At 40.4% G+C, this 14,073-nt stretch overlaps 1 protein-coding gene across 1 annotated transcript in view; it reads left to right on the top strand.

The window, feature by feature from the left end:
* The first annotated feature begins 13,130 nt into the window (after window positions 1-13,130).
* The window catches only part of cpn1 (carboxypeptidase N, polypeptide 1), a 146,823-nt gene continuing 145,880 nt past the window's right edge, over window positions 13,131-14,073 (top strand). Inside the window, exon 1 of the mRNA XM_055920873.1 lies at window positions 13,131-13,598. Coding sequence (XP_055776848.1) covers window positions 13,364-13,598 — 235 coding nt within the window. The 5' untranslated portion in view covers window positions 13,131-13,363. The remainder of the gene's footprint in view (window positions 13,599-14,073) is intronic.

The raw sequence follows: 14,073 nt of genomic DNA on the forward strand, positions 1-14,073 counted from the left end.
GCTTCTGAAGCTAAGCAGGGTTGGTCCTGGTCAGTCCCTGGATGGGAGACCAGATGCTGCTGGAAGTGGTGTTGGAGGGCCAGTAGGAGGCACTCTTTCCTCTGGTCTAAAAAAAAAATATCCCAATGCCCCAGGGCAGTGATTGGGGACACTGCCCTGTGTAGGGTGCCGTCTTTCGGATGGGACGTTAAACGGGTGTCCTGACTCTCTGAGGTCACTAAAAATCCCATGGCACTTATCGTAAGAGTAGGGGTGTTAACCCCGGTGTCCTGGCTAAATTCCCAATCTGGCCCTCAAACCATCATGGTCACCTAATAATCCCCAGTTTACAATTGGCTCATTCATCCCCCTCCTCTCCCCTGTAACTATTCCCCAGGTCGTTGCTGCAAATGAGAACGTGTTCTCAGTCAACTTACCTGGTAAAATAACGGTAAAATAAAAAATAAATAAAAAATTACACATCAAAGATATTACTCCTTGTTTGGACTAACTCATTCTTAGCTCTTTTGTCTAACTGGGTAGTGTCTTGTGTTATTGTTTTTGTCTTCCCAGTAAAATCCTGTCCTGCACTGGTCAAGTCTCTGGACCCCTCAACTCATGCCTCATACCCTCATTCAATCACTGCTGTGATCCCTTTCCAACACTGTGTAAGTAGCCTTCTCAATCCCATTCCCCATAATATTGTATTATACATTTCTTTATTAAATGCTTTAGGTCAAAATAATTAGTCTTTTTGAAACACACTTTGTGGTCTCCGTGTGTTCCGCGTCTATACCGTGGGTCACCCATCCTCCTCAATTCTTCAAGCCACCATCCTCCACTGCAGTGTATGATATACCATTTTGTAGTTCTGAGTTTGTGGTAGATGGTGGCCGATTGCTTGTTCTGTCAATGCACTACACTATCACAAGGGGGAGATAGAGCGGTAGTCTAAACTGAGGCACAAATTGACTATCTAAATTGAGGTGTTTTCAGACCGAGAGTCTCTCTGGCACTAGAGTCCTGCATCAGGCACAATAAAGAAATATGCTGGCGGTGGTCCTGGAGTTGAGAGAGGAATTACACTTGACGTGTAGACTGAAGATTTTCGAAAGTGAGTTCTTGAAGTGAGTTCCTGAAACACGGAGTACTTCTATGCTTATGTGAAGAAGTCTTTAATAAAGAATTTTTTTTGACTGTTTTGACCAAGTTAATCTCCTCATGTTGTGTGTGTTCAATGTGACATTGTGGTTAGAATGAAGAATGTAAACAAAATAAATAAAATAAATCCTATTCATAATGAATAATCAGATGCGTGTTGCAAGCTTGATTTTTTTTACTTACTATATTACGTATTGGATCACAAAAAAATATTGCTTTTACATTACCGTGTCGTTTAACAATAAAATGGACTGGCAGGGATGTGGACATACTTGGTATACATATCCCGAAAGAAGAAATGATCTCACTCCAATACATTTTTATAGAAAGTTAGCAAAAAATAGTTAAGATCTTGCTACCATGGAAAGGAAAATACCTGTCTATTTGTGGGAAAAAACACCCTGATTAACTCTTTAGTCATATCAAAGTTGACCTATTTGTTTATGGTTTTGCCTACACCTACTGATTCTATGATCACCAAACATCATGCAACCGGAAAATGTTGAATAAAGCAATTTCACAAATCCGTCTGTTTTTAAACTTTGCTACGGGAGTCACTAAATGTATTACAATTTAATTTGAATTACCTGAATGATGAGTATAAAGAAGAAGAGAGTGATTGAATTTAAAACAATAGTGTAAGAATTGCTCTTCCACTGTCTCGCGTGCACGCAAAAAAATAAACTGGTTTCTACTTTTTCAGAAGAAGCTGTAACTGGACCATGTAACACGCATATAGACGCATATACAGTATTTGTTCATCAACATCTTTATGCTTTCGTTGATAAAACAATGATAAAAAAAAAAAAACGCAGATGATTATTTCAACTACAGTGGTTCTTCCTGTAAAAGTTGCATCATGCTGCAGCACAACTTGCGGGCTGCCGCAGAATTCTATGGCACATTATTTAATTGTCAGCCATTTTTACCATTAATGCTAGTTAGTGCTAGTTTGACCACCAGAGAGCATCTTTGAGAAGCATTTGATAGCCTTCAATATTGGCTGTACTTGTAACGGTGTTCCTCCTCCTCTTCATCCGAAGAGGAGGAGCATGGATTGAACCAAGGCGCAGCGTTTTGAAATGACATAATTTTAATTAAACAAGACGGGAAAAACACGAAACGAAACCACTTGAAATAATTAACAAAATAACAAAACGAATGTAGACAAACCTGAACATACGAACTTACATAAAACTGACTACATAAAACGAAGAACGCACGAAACAGTCCCGTATGGTGCAACAAACACTAACACAGGAGACAACCACCCACCTAAATATGACTCTCAATTAGAGGAAACGCCAAACACCTGCCTCTAATTGAGAGCCATACCAGGCAACCCCAAACCAACATAGAAACAGAAAACATAGAATGCCCACCCAAACTCACGTCCTGACCAACTAACACATACAACAAACTAACAGAAATATGTCAGGAACGTGACAGTACTAGAGAATTTAACCTGTCTAGGACTGCTAGCGGAAACCCTCGCCAACAGCCAATGAAATTGCAGGGCGCCAAATTCAATCAACAGAAATCTCATAATTCAATTTTCTCAAACATACAAGTATTAGACACCATTTTAACGATAAAATTCTCGTTAATCCAACCACAGTGTCCGATTTCAAAAAAGCTTTTTGGCGAAAGCAGAACATATCATTATGTTAGGTCAGCAACTAGTCACAGAAAGCATACAGCGATTTTCCAACGAAAGAGAGGAGTCACAAAAAGCAGAAATATTGATAAAATTAATCACTAACCTTTGATATTCTTCATCAGATGACACTCCCGGGACAACATGTTACACAATACATATATGTTTTGTTCAATCATGTTCATATTTATATCCAAAAACCTCAGTTTACATTTGGCTTTGCCTCCAAAACATCCCGTGAATTTGCACAGAGCCACATCAAATCACAGAAATACTCATAATAAACATTGATAAAAGATACAAGTGTTATTCACAGATTTAAAGATATGCTTCTCCTTAATCAACGTTTCAGTAAAAGTGCCGGTTTTAGCCAGCTGGCTAATTTTCAACCGCAGTTCCTGGGCAGGTTATTAAAAACAATTACACTATAGACAATCATTGAGCAGTGAGCACATGCAGAGCAACATAGGACAAGAAAGACATAGCATACAGACAGAGCAACATATAACAAAAAGCAGCAAGATAATATTAATAAAAGCAAAAAAGTGTTTCCACACCTCACAAGCTACAGACAACATGGAAAGCGACAATACACAGCTAGGGATTATGTTCACAAACCTGATTGACCTTTAGCCATGTCTTCATGCATTTTGTGAAAGTGTGATTTGTGGTGCAGTTATGTGTGTCTGATGGCATTGTATTCCAGACATGGGAAGCTCTCACAGAGAAAGCGGATTTACTAAAGGTGCTTTTCCTTAAGGATCTGCTTCCATATGTTTGGGTTTTCTGTTTAACAAAAATAATGAGTGGAGGGGGAGCCAGGCCATTTAGGATCTTGAATACAAGACATGCGTCTGTGTATTGCACAAGATTTTCCCAACTCAGGAGCTCATGCTTTCTGAGAATGTAACAGTGATGATGGCTATTGGGCTTCCTATCAAGCACTTTGAGAGCCTGTTTGTAGACAGACTAAATAGGTTTTAATGTTGTACAGCAAGCTTGGAACAAACTAGTCAAGCAGTATGTTAAGTGGGGGAGTATCATAGATTTGAAGTACAGTTTTGCTACCTCTGTAGTCAAACAATTTCGTATAAATTGGAAATTAGCTAGGTTGAATATGGTTATTTGAATCACCCTTTTCACATGCTTTTTAAAAGAGAGGTTGGAATCAAGTATGATGCCCAGATACTTAAAATCAGATACCACCTGGAGCTTCTCCCCTGACACATAGACATCTGGCTCAGTAGCATCTGTTGCCCTCTTTGTGAAGAACATGCAAACTGTTTTTTTCACATTGAGATGCAAACACGAGTCACTGAGCCACATTGTAACCTGGACCATTACAGTAGTGAGTCCTTGTGCAGCTTGTTATTTGCTCTTTGCATGCACATATATCGCTGTATCATCTGCATACGTTTGAACTTCAGACCCAGTACAGACAGAATGCAGATCATTAATGTACAGGCTGAACAGGAGGTGCCCCAGTATTGACCCTTGGGGCACGCCCACATCATAGCTAAGAGTGGGCAACAGCTCATTGCTCACTCTGACACACTGAGTTCTGCCTTCAAGGTATGATTTCATCCACCTCAAAGCATTGGGGGAAAAGTTGAACTTGGACAATTTTGTGATGAGAATCTCATGGTTAACAGTATCAAAAGCCTTTCTTAGGTCCAGAAACACAGCCCCAAAAACGCCCCCTTTGTCCATCTTGGACGTCACATTTTCCAGAAGAAAGCAGTTGGCCGTTTCTGTGGAGTGTTTCGCTCTGAAGCCAAACTGCATGGAGTGTAATGTGAAGAGGCTGTTGTTGAGGTGGGCAATCAGTTGTTCTGCTACACACTTTTCAACAACCTTTGACATCACAGGTAGTATACTAATGGGCCTGTAGTTACTCACGTCAGCAGGGTTGCCCAATTTAAAGATGGCCGTTATTATGGCCGACTTCCATACCCTTGGAAATACCCCCAGACCAATAGATGTGTTGGTGACCTTAGTAATGGGGCCAATGATTGACTCTTTGTAGTTTTTAAGAAAGGTAGAGTCCAGCCCAAACACATCTTTGGCTTTAGAGTTCTTTAGTGAGCTAATCACCTTGTTCACCTTTGACTCAGAAACCTCCCTTATGACGAAGACAGGTTGAGCGTCATTCACAAGCACTGAGCCCAAGAAACCAGTGGAGCGGTTCTGTGTCAGTACCCTGACAGAGTCAATAAAGTAGGAATCGAAGGCCACCATGATTTCTAGTCTTTTTGCACTGTTACTATGGTCTTTCCCTGTTAGCTTTTTTAGATTCTCCCAGATCAATTTATAATTTCCCTTTGCTTCACCAATTATGTTAATAAAAAAGTTTTCCTTGGCCTGTCTGATTTCTTTCATCACCTTATTTCTCAACATGGTAAACCTACGTCTGTCCTGCTCTAATTTGGATTTTAGGGCTATTTTTAGAGCATAATCTCGTTCTTTCATCAATTTCCAGATTTCTCCATTTAGCCAAGGAAGAGTACTCTTTTGGCCAGGTTTGGATTTGATTTTCTTTAGGAAACCATTTATTGTAGTCTGGATTGTGGATAGAAAAACCTGACTATCAGCTTCCACGTCCGCATAGGACAAGAGATCCTTCCAGTTAATTTCCTTAATTGCGTTTTCAAAATAGTTTAATTCACTCTTAGGTATTCTTAGTTGATCCGGCTTTCTAACAGTAGAGAGGTTAAACCTGCTCTTAGATAGCTTTCTGGCTATAAGTGTCAGATTATGACCAGGTAGCCCAGTAACCACATCGAATGATTTAGTCACTCTCTCTGGTTTATTACTAAACACCAAATCAATCTGTTTTTTAGAGCAACAAGTCACCCTGGTTGGTCCTTTAACTAGCTGTGTAAGGTCAAAGGTATTAGTGATCCGTTTGAGGGTTTTCCTACAAGACTTGTCTTCATAATTAATATTGAAATCTCCCATTAAGATGACCTCTTTCCCAAAATCACATTCCCTAAGCATGTTATTAAACTGATCAAAAAACACACTTTTGGTGGAAGGTGGCCTATACATTCCAATAAGGTTAAAAGACATTTGGGGAGACAGTGTAACGTTCAGGCCAATACATTCTAGTTCATTATCACATGACCACTCAATTTGTTTGCATCGGATATGGTCTTTAATGTAAATCATCACACCCCCTCCTCTTCCTTCAATCCTGTCTCTCCTGAAAACATTGTAGCCAGGCACAATCAAAGCAGCATATGGAGAGTTTTTATGGAGCCATGTCTCTGAGAGGCAGAGGAAGTCAAGGTTGGAGTCTGTGAGTAGATGTTGAATTTGATCACCTTTTGGAATGACACTACGAATGTTCAAGTGCCCCACTAGTAGTCCCTTGGGCTTCGCTCGTCGGTCCCAGATGACTCGAGAGTGATTAACACATTGAAAAAAGTAAAATTTTCGGTGTTTTCTGACGGCTGGGTTTAGGCCGTCTTGTTTAGTTTTGATTAGGGGCAGTTCGGTAGCGCAATTAACAATCCCTCCCGCCTGCACTGGATGCGGGGAACTAATTAAAACAGCTTGCGTACCAGAAGCAGAGTCAGGGATCGCATATAGCGACTTGGGTATGTTTGAAGAGTCAAAATCTATCCTAGAGCCGGGTGAGTCGAGAGAAACCATGGGACCATAGCACTCACCCACCTCCACAGCGGCGACGATCAGTGGACAAGGCCATCCACTGCTTTCCACTCCGGTGAGTATCGCTGGCTCGGTGATGTTAGGCCCAGGGTTGAGTTGAACAACCCCGGAGAGCAGGAGGGTAGTGAACAGGTAGTTTAACAGTTTCCGATAAATGTTGGACTTGTATTTGTTACGCCTAAGTGGTTCAGTGGAATAGGGAGCGAGGTAGACTTGGCCATTATTCAGAACATTATGGTATGCTGTGTAATGTCCACTCCCGTGGAACGGTGAATCAATGTGTTTGGTGTTGGTATTCTCCGGCAGTAGATTTGTGTCATCCCAGCAAGGACGCACTGAGATTATCAATAGAGCAGCTACATAACTGACAATCATGGCAAAGTACTGGATATAAAACACATAATTGCGCTTTAACTCATTGCATGAGTTACTTAGCTGGGGTCGGCGTACACCTGATGTTTTAGATAAAATAACAGCATTCCTATGAGAAGCGGCACCTGCCGCACCACCCTCTCTTCCGTCCACCATTATGATGATGATATAAATTATATAAAGAATGATAGTAAAAAGCTTTGGAGCACCTTAAATGAAACTTGGGGCAAAAAGAAGGGGACACAGATATTTTTCCTCTTCAATCTACACACAATACCCCATAATGACAAACCAAAAACTGTGTTTAGAAATGGTTGCAAATGTATGAAAAATGAAATATGACATTTACATAAGTATTCAGACCCTTTACTCAGTACTTTGTTGAAGCACCTTTGGCAGTGATTACAGCCTCACGTCTTCTTGGATGTGACATGACAAGCTTTGCACACCTGTATTTGGGGAGTTTCCTAAATTCTTCACTGCAGATCCTCTCAAGCGCTGTCAGGTTGGATGTGGAGTGTCGCTGCACAGCTATTTTCAGGTCTCTCCAGAGATGTTCGATCGGGTTCAAGTCCTGGCTCTAGCTGGGCCACTCAAGGACCTTCAGAGACTTGTCCCGAAGCCAGCATTTTCTTGGCTGTGTGTTTAGGGTCGTTGTCCTGTTGGAAGGTGAACCTTCGCCCAAGTCTGAGGTCCTGAGTACTCTGGAGCAGGTTTTCATCAAGGAGCTCTCTGTATTTTGGTCCACTCATCTTTCATCTAGTCTCTCAGTCTTTGCCACTGAAAAACATCCCAACAGAATGATGCTGCCACCACCATGCTTCACCGTAGGGATGGTGCCCGGTTTCCACCAGACGTGATGCTTGGCATTCAGGCCAAAGAGTTCAATCTTGGTTTCCTCAGATTAGAGAATCTTGTTTCTCATTGCCTGAGTATCCTTTAGGTGCCTTTTGGAAAATTCCAAGTGGGCTGTCATGTGCCTTTTACTGAGGAGTGGCTTCCATTTGGCCACTTGACCATAAAGGCCTGATTGGTGGAGTGTTGCAGAGATGATTGTCACTCTATAAGGTTCTCCCATCTCCACAGAGGTTTTCTGGAGCTCTGCCAGAGTGACCTTCGAGTTCTTGGTCACCTCCCTGAATAAAGCCCTTTTCCTCAATTGCTCAGTTTAGCCGGGTGGCCAGCTCTAGGAAGAGTCTTGGCGGTTCCAAACTTCTTCCATTTAAGAATTATGGAGGCCACTGTGTTCTTGGGGACCTTCAATGCTGCAGACAGCAAAGCTTTCATCAAGGGAAAGGGTGGCTTCTTTGAAGAATCTCAAATATAAAATCTATTTTGATTTGTTTAACACTTTTTTAGTGACTACATGATTCCATATGTGTTATTTAATACTTTCGATGTCTTCACTATTATTCTACAATGTGGAAAACAGTAAAAAAAATAAAGAAAAACCTTTGAATGGTACTGGTACTGTATGTACACTACTGTTCAAAAGTTTGGGGTCCCTTATATCTACATAGGCGTACCAAGGCCCATTATCAGCAACCATCACTACTCTTTCAATCGCACGTTGTGTTAGCTAATCCAAGTTTATATTTTTAAAAGCCTAATTGATCATTAGAAAACCTTTTTGCAATTATGTTAGCACAACTGAAAACTGTTGTTCTGATTTAAAGAAGTAATACAACTGGACTTCTTTAGACTAGTTGAGTATCTGGAGCATCAGCATTTGTGGGTTCGATTACAGGCTCAAAATGTCCAGAAACAAAGTACTTTCTTCTGAAACTCATTAGTCTATTCTTGTTCTGAGAAATGAAGGCTATTCCATGTGAGAAATTGCCAAGAAACCTTCCTTAAACTCAATCTAAATTGTCCAATGGAGGCCTGCAAGTCTAATTTCAAGGTGACCTGAAGGCTATTTCATGAGCTGGAGGCAAAAAAAAATAAAAGCATTTCTCCCCCAGGTCAGTAGGAGACCCGCGGAACCTCCAGAACCAGCCAGTCCAAAGAGCTGGTCTGAAAGCTGGATCTCCAATTAATACGTGAGCTGAGGTAGTGGGGGACTCTCTGAAAAACTGCTTTATATACAAAAAGTATGCTGTATCCCAATGAGGGGCCATTCTGGTAGTCAGAGACTCCCAGCCAACAGAACTGTACAAAATGCAGTGATGTGTACGACAATTGTCCCCAGTGATAAAACACGGTGATAGACTGAATCTACATGCCCTAAATCCCACTAATTTGTTGCACACGGTCCTCCAGAATTTAATGAGGAATATACACATGGTTGATAAATGATGCCCCATGTGGTGGATGAGTGACTGAAGACATTGACAGACAGTCCCAGCTTTATAGGCTCTTGGTTGATTGACAGAAACCACTGTGTGTGTGTGTGCGTGCGTGCGTGCATACACCTCTGTTGGGAATTGGCACTGATCTCTTTGAACCTTTGGATCAGTAAAGCTGTTTTTCCCAGAAGTGGGGGTAGACACAAAATCCACTGTTTGTGGTCACACCAGAGTTAATGAATGATGGAGGCATCAATGTATTTTGAAGAGAGGGGGGTGGTATTGCTAAAACAATCCTGGTCATTCTTCGATTTTGGGGGATTTTATGTCCCTCGCCTTTGCAACCATGAAAAAACTTTCAATGGCAAATAGTTACACATAATACATGTTTTTGTTTATATTAAACTGTTGATTTATGAACATTTGAACATCTTGGCCATGTTCTGTTATAATCTCCACCCGGCACAGCCAGAAGAGGACTGGCCACACCTCATAGCCTGGTTCCTCTCTAGGTCTTTTCCTAGGTTTTGGCCTTTCTAGGGAGTTTTTCCGAGCCACCGTGCTTCTACAACTGCATTGCTTGCTGTTTGGGGTTTTAGGCTGGGTTTCTGTACAGCACTTTGAGATATCAGCTGATGTAAGAAGGGCTATATAAATACATTTGATTTGATTAATTAATACACATAATGTAGGTCACTTATACTGCAAAACTTTATTTCTATGCATTGTTGAAAGTTCTTTGGACAATCAAACTGGCATGTCCCAATAGTGATGAATAGAGTTTTAGTGATATTTTGAGGGAATTTAGAGACATCTATCTATTATTTTGAATAGTAGAAAGAAAATATTTAATATATTGCATGGATCAATAAAAGATGGCTATTAAAATACCTTTACCTAATATTTCATCCTAAGTTTTATGTAATTGGTTTTACTGCCTTGAAAATCACTTATTACAAAGGTTGTGAGGACCTTGAGAATACCCTCCAGGGCAAACAGTTATTGTGGAGGGGTCTTTATTGAATGTTTTTAGAGTAATCACACCCTTGTAGTATGTCACACATTTTGGGATTGCGTTAATCATTTGGTAAATCTAAATCCATGTGTCATTGTCATTGAAATTAAAGTTAAATGTAACTAAATGTAATTGAAAATGTATCTATGTAATCCCCAAAAGTAATTATCTATCATGAGAGGGCCATAAACAATATCTAGTAATGCGGTATACTCCAAAAAAGGTTCAAATCTCCCCGTTCTGGTAAAATAGCTATAAATTACTGAGGTGTTGTCACGATCGTGTGGAGGATTGACGGACCAAAACGCAGCATTTGGAAAATACGCCATCTCTTTTATTGATGACGAAGGCAAAACGAAACAAAAACACTTACACACTAAACAAAACAATAAACGATCGTGAAGCTAATCAAACGTAGTGCATACACAGGCTACAAACGTATAACATAGACAACTACTCACAACAAATTAAAGCCTATGGCTACCCTAAATAAGGCTCCCAATCAGAGACAACCGAAATCAGCTGTCTCTAATTGGGAACTCATTCAGGTAACCATAGACTCTCCTAGACAACTAAACATACATAGACAACGCTAGACACATGTACTCAACACAAACCCATATACTACACCAACAACCCCTTTACCATAGAAACACCCAAAACCAACAAAACACAAACATTCCCCATGTCACACCCTGACCTAACTAAAATAATAAAGAAAACAAAGAATACTAAGGCCAGGGCGTGACAGGTGTAGTCTCTTTTGAGGACTCAAGCTCAAGTACACAGTACAAATATTATAAAAATATGAAAATATGAAATATTTTATACGATTTATTTCCTATTCAACAAAACTGTATGAATAAGGCTTGAAATGACTTATATGCTTTCTAAATATAGTATAATCAAATTATAAAATTACTAATTATAAGATTTCACCTTCCTTATATCTGTAAAATACATATTTGTATGTTTACTGTTAGAGAAACTGCATATTTTCTAAAGGTCTCTCTTGATCAAAACTTCTGCCCCCATCACTGTGAACGTCTTAAAGAGCTCTAGCTTGGCTTCCTGAACTCTTTAGGAACTCGCCTTTCATCTCATTTGAATATTGTCCATCTATGAAAAGCAGAAAGTGTTTTTTGTTTAAAATCTATTCATTATTTTAGATGAATGTCTATAAATCAATCTCTGAATGTGCTACAGTGATTAAACCACTCTCTCCTGCTGTCAGTGGCTGTGAAGTAAGGTTCAGCCAGGAGTTGATGGACAGTCGGAATAACAAATGAAATGGTAGGAGGGACATCCCAGCTTCAAGGGGTTTCAGATTTCACAGCCTATGTGGCACAGCCTATGTCGCTCAATGCAAGCCATTTCAATCTACGTGTCCACAGATTGATTTATTGGCAAAAATGAAGGTCGGAAACAGTACCAGAACCACGTTTAGGGGACTTTACATTTACATGAAGGTTAATGACATTGTGAGCAGAATTATCAATCATATTTATTTTTTTAAAGGGCTAATGACCTTATACTTGAAAATCTGTGGCCTCCATTTAAGAAAATGGGGGGGGGGGGTTTATTTTATTTACAAAATGCCATGCCCAAAAGCCAATGCAATCGAAGAATGACCAACCCCCTACAAAGAGAGGGAGTAGGGCACATGACCTGTGTCTCATCTCTCTCCCTTTCCCTCTCATACACCTAGACACTACTTTTACTTCCTGCAACCGACCTAGTTATGGTCACGGTAATGTCTTTAAAAGTCCTGCCAACCCCTCAGTATAAACGTCACCTTACATCTTACTGTCTTTGGCATGCATTAAATCATGACCAAACTTGTCCTCGTCATTATGAAAAAGTATAAACACAAAAACATCAGTCTGACATCGCAGCAGCCTAGTACAAATAGCAATGTTACTTGCTCTATTTTTTGCAGCAAAAAACTCATCAGTAGAACCTTATAGTCGCAAGCTAAATATAGGATATTGAGGTTCTACGAGCAAAAAGATGATTCTGAGATAAATGGCTTTAAAGTTCTGAATGGTGTCAGCAGTTTTTATCTTGTATTATTTTTAACTTAATAACATGAATTTGGGTATTTAGAGTACTATATAGGTAGAGAAAATTAAACAGAACAAGGTTATGTGAATAACAACATTTTGACAAAAATGCAGATAGAACCTTGTAGTTCCAAGCACTCAATATGTCAGTCTAGCAAGCCAGGCAACTAAAAGCAACTTTCTCTAGACTCTAGACAATGTTTCGGTTTATTGTTAGCTTGTTAGCTATCTCTGTTAGCTTGTTAGCTATCTAGCTGGCTAACCAGCTCATATAATAATCAGAAAATATCTGACAAAGTTTGAATTTAACTGGAGCCAACTTTTTATTCACCATAACAGGAACACTACAAGGTAATTATTTACAAAAGATTTCCAAGTATGGCGAGCTGCTAACTTACTAATGTGAATGTTAAGAAATGAAAGCCGTCCATTTATGTTTGTTTTAGGGCTTGCTCTCATATCGGGTTACCATGACAACGATTGCAACAAGAGGGTCAAAGTTGAATTACTCTTGCTCAGTTGCAGAAAGCAATGGCGTTATAAAAGGTCAATGCTGACAAGAATGTGGTAAAAATGTGACTGTTTGAAAGGGGACCAAATAAACAATTCCAAATAAATGTTTCAAGTAACATATGTGAGTTAGGCATCCTTCTCTTTCTCACACACACCCACTCTGTCTCCCTTTCCTACTACATATGTTTGTTGTTTTACTGTAGTCAGTGGCAGAGAGAACAAACCCCTGCCAGGAGTTATTGTCAATCTAAACCCCCACATTTGGCAAGAGAGGAATAATGAAGAGAAGAGAGAGGGGGGAGGGAGGAGGGGGTACTGACATAGTAAAACCAGACAGCCTCTTATGTACACTTAATGCCAGTGAAGCAACTTGCACGTACTTGACAAGGGACCAAAGGAAAGAGGCAGTTGAGAGAGTAAGGGAACAAGACAAAGAGAGAGGGGGCTGTCCTTATTTGCTCTTCAGTGTGGGGTGTAGGGCGCTCTGGGAGGAGGCAGAAAACAGAGAGAGAGAGAGAGACAAAGTTAGAGGAACAGAGAGAATAAGTGAGAGACATAGGCACTAAGGCAGTCAGACGAAGAGAGGGGTTGGCAGTCAAGGGAAGCTCAACTCATCTCCAATTCCCTGCTACAGTGAGTGACCATGTGGCTGGGGTGGAATATTGTCTGGCTCGGGGCCCTTCTCATTGGCCTAAATGGGACCGTAGCCTGGGCATCTGACATCCAGCACCACCGCTATGAGGAGTTAGTGCGGGCCCTGTTCGTAGTGCAGAGTGAGTGCCCATACATCACACGGATCTACAGCATTGGGCGCAGTGTGGAGGGACGCCACCTCTATGTACTGGAGTTCAGTGATAACCCAGGCATCCACGAAGCAAGTGAGTGGTCCATTCTTACCTTTACGGCTTTAGATAGGGCTTGTGATGTTTGGTTAACGTATGGCTACTCACCTCCTTCAAAGTATGCTACATGATGAGATGATGGATAAGAGCGAGATCATTTTTTATTTGTCATTTGGCAGCCAAGCACCGATCATTATAGCTCCAGCATAAAATGAAGACCTTTGATATTTATTGGAAAGGAGCATCATGCTCCTCCCCGTGCACTTTCACCACCCTGTGAAGTTCATCATAAATGATTGAATCTGTAGCCTAATAAACTGTATGCTTTTCCAATTAGTAGTGGGAGGACCACACACCATAGCATTGCGTGACTGCAAGCTTGATGGTTATTCTATCAACAAATGCACAACCTAGTGTTTCCACTGACATTTGCAATATGATCTGTTTCACAGACTAAAAAATGAGTCATATATTTTTTTGTCGACATTTGGAAAGTTATCGACAATTATAC

This window comes from Salvelinus fontinalis, chromosome 1, assembly GCF_029448725.1.
Source record: "Salvelinus fontinalis isolate EN_2023a chromosome 1, ASM2944872v1, whole genome shotgun sequence".
Lineage (NCBI taxonomy): Eukaryota > Metazoa > Chordata > Actinopteri > Salmoniformes > Salmonidae > Salvelinus > Salvelinus fontinalis.